Consider the following 2065-nt stretch of genomic DNA (forward strand, 5'->3'; position numbering starts at 1 on the left):
CAAATTCTGCTGTCAATTATTTTATGTATGTTAGAGTACTCTGAGAAATTATATTTTTATTATTAATGTAATAACAAAAACACTTTATTGTTCTGATTTTCATATCTATAGCTGCTTTTGCATCCTTATTCCTATGTTCTTGGTATAATCTTTAGTCCATAATTTTGGAACTACCTACAACCACTGGAGCCCTATAATGAGTGTCTTTTATCAGTGGCATAGTTGTTACAGATTGGACTTCTTACCACAAGGTCAGCAGTTTCAAACCACCAGCCACTCAGAGAGAGAAAGACAAGGCTTTCTTTCCCAGAAAGAATTGCAGTCTTGGGAACCAACAGAATTGATTCAATGGTAGTGAATTGTTGAGTTGTTCTATCATTGAAGGCCTCTGTCAGTCCATTATACAGCATTGCAGTTCTCTGCAAATTAAGATAGAGACTTAATCTGGCGTTATCACCAGGGTTTGAAATAGGTTTCTTGTTTTAGGTAACTGCTATCAATTTAGTCTCTAAACCAAGGTGTTTCCATGTGGAATGGTATTAGATATTGTCATCTCTAGGGTTTTTGTTGAATGCTCATTGGAACTAACCAGTGTAACTTTTCTTCCTAGTCTGTCTGAACCAAGAAGATCCACTTTAATCTGTTTGTTTAGCATCACAAAAATGCCCTGGTTTCCATTGACAGATAGTGGTAATTGTCCTTGAAGTACATTAGCTCAGAATTGAACTTGAGTCTCCCATGTGAGAGGGAAACATGCTGCAGTAGAACCAGCTCCAGTCTCTGCATATCCATCAGTGACTTTATTCCTGGGATAGCCCCTGGTTTATATGCATTATATCACGGAGGCCACACATTGGAAGACAATCTTCCAGTATATAGTGAAGAAGACAGAGCATACATTAAATATTAGTAATAAAAGAAATTATAAAGAGTACATAGAGTCGCTTGAGGATGATACAATGTAATAGTCTTTGCTTTGTTTTGTTTTTTTACTACTCACTCCTGGACATTTTACTTAGGGTTTTTGTTCAAACCCATCTGCTGCTCCTTGGGAAAAAGACGAGGCCATCAGTTCTCAAAGATTTATAGCCTTGGAAAGCCTGTGCCTCTGTACGAGTCAGAACATGGAAGTGGGTTGAGGGTTTGAAACCCATGAATAGTCCCTTCAGTAACATCTGCTGAGCCTATGTTTGGTTTGGTTATGTTTGTTTTATTTCCAGACATAAATTCCCACACTCTGTTGTTTTTCTTAAGTGTCATTGACTCCTTTCCACTTGGCAACTTCATGTGACAGGATAGAGCCGTCCCACGGGATTTCTGCGCTGTAATCTTCATGGGAGGACATCACCAGATCTTCCTCCTGCAGAGGCACTGGGTGGTTTTGAATCACCAACCTTTGGGTTAAGAGCAACGTACTTAGTCTTTCCTCCATCAAGACGTCTCCATTTACATGCTAAAGGCCACAAAAAATTAGTAATATCTGTCACGAACATTTACATAAATGTTACATAAAAAATTAGTAATATCTGTCACGAACATTTACAAAATGTTATCCTGAGACCAGAGTTCAGAACAGCAATCTGTTCAAAGTGCAAGCTGTCTAGAATACGAACACACGTAGTGATTGAAGTCTGCACCATGACATGCTAGCAAGGCGATTAGAAAGAGTCTTTCTAACAGATGAGATGCAGTTGCCTCTCGTTCGTTCCTACAGAGGACGCACGTTTCAGGCCCATCGGACTTAAGATTTGCTGATTCATTTTAAAAGTCTTTCTCGTTTTTTGTCTGCTCTCTTTTTCTACAGGATGTTTTCACTCCAGAATGCAAATTTAAGGAATCTGTGTTTGAAAACTACTATGTGATCTATTCTTCTACTCTGTACCGTCAGCAAGAATCAGGCCGGGCATGGTTTCTCGGACTCAATAAAGAAGGTCAAATTATGAAGGGGAACAGAGTGAAGAAAACTAAGCCCTCATCACATTTTGTACCCAAACCGATTGAAGGTAGGCTTCTCTGCATTCTGAGCAGCACGTTGATGTCTGTTTATTTTCTGTGTATGCGTCCC

General features: G+C 39.2%; 1 protein-coding gene across 3 annotated transcripts in view; it reads left to right on the forward strand.

Moving 5' to 3' along the window:
• FGF12 (fibroblast growth factor 12) overlaps positions 1-2065 on the forward strand; it is a 636348-nt gene that overhangs the window by 604858 nt on the left and 29425 nt on the right. For all 3 annotated transcript variants that reach the window (XM_004712297.2, XM_045287545.1, XM_004712295.2), the window contains one exon: positions 1805-2003. In XM_004712297.2, coding sequence (XP_004712354.1) covers positions 1805-2003 — 199 coding nt within the window. The remainder of the gene's footprint in view (positions 1-1804; positions 2004-2065) is intronic.

The sequence above is a fragment of the Echinops telfairi genome, unplaced genomic scaffold (assembly GCF_000313985.2).
Source record: "Echinops telfairi isolate 266 unplaced genomic scaffold, ASM31398v2 ScPeMD7_17;HRSCAF=63, whole genome shotgun sequence".
Classification (NCBI taxonomy): domain Eukaryota; kingdom Metazoa; phylum Chordata; class Mammalia; order Afrosoricida; family Tenrecidae; genus Echinops; species Echinops telfairi.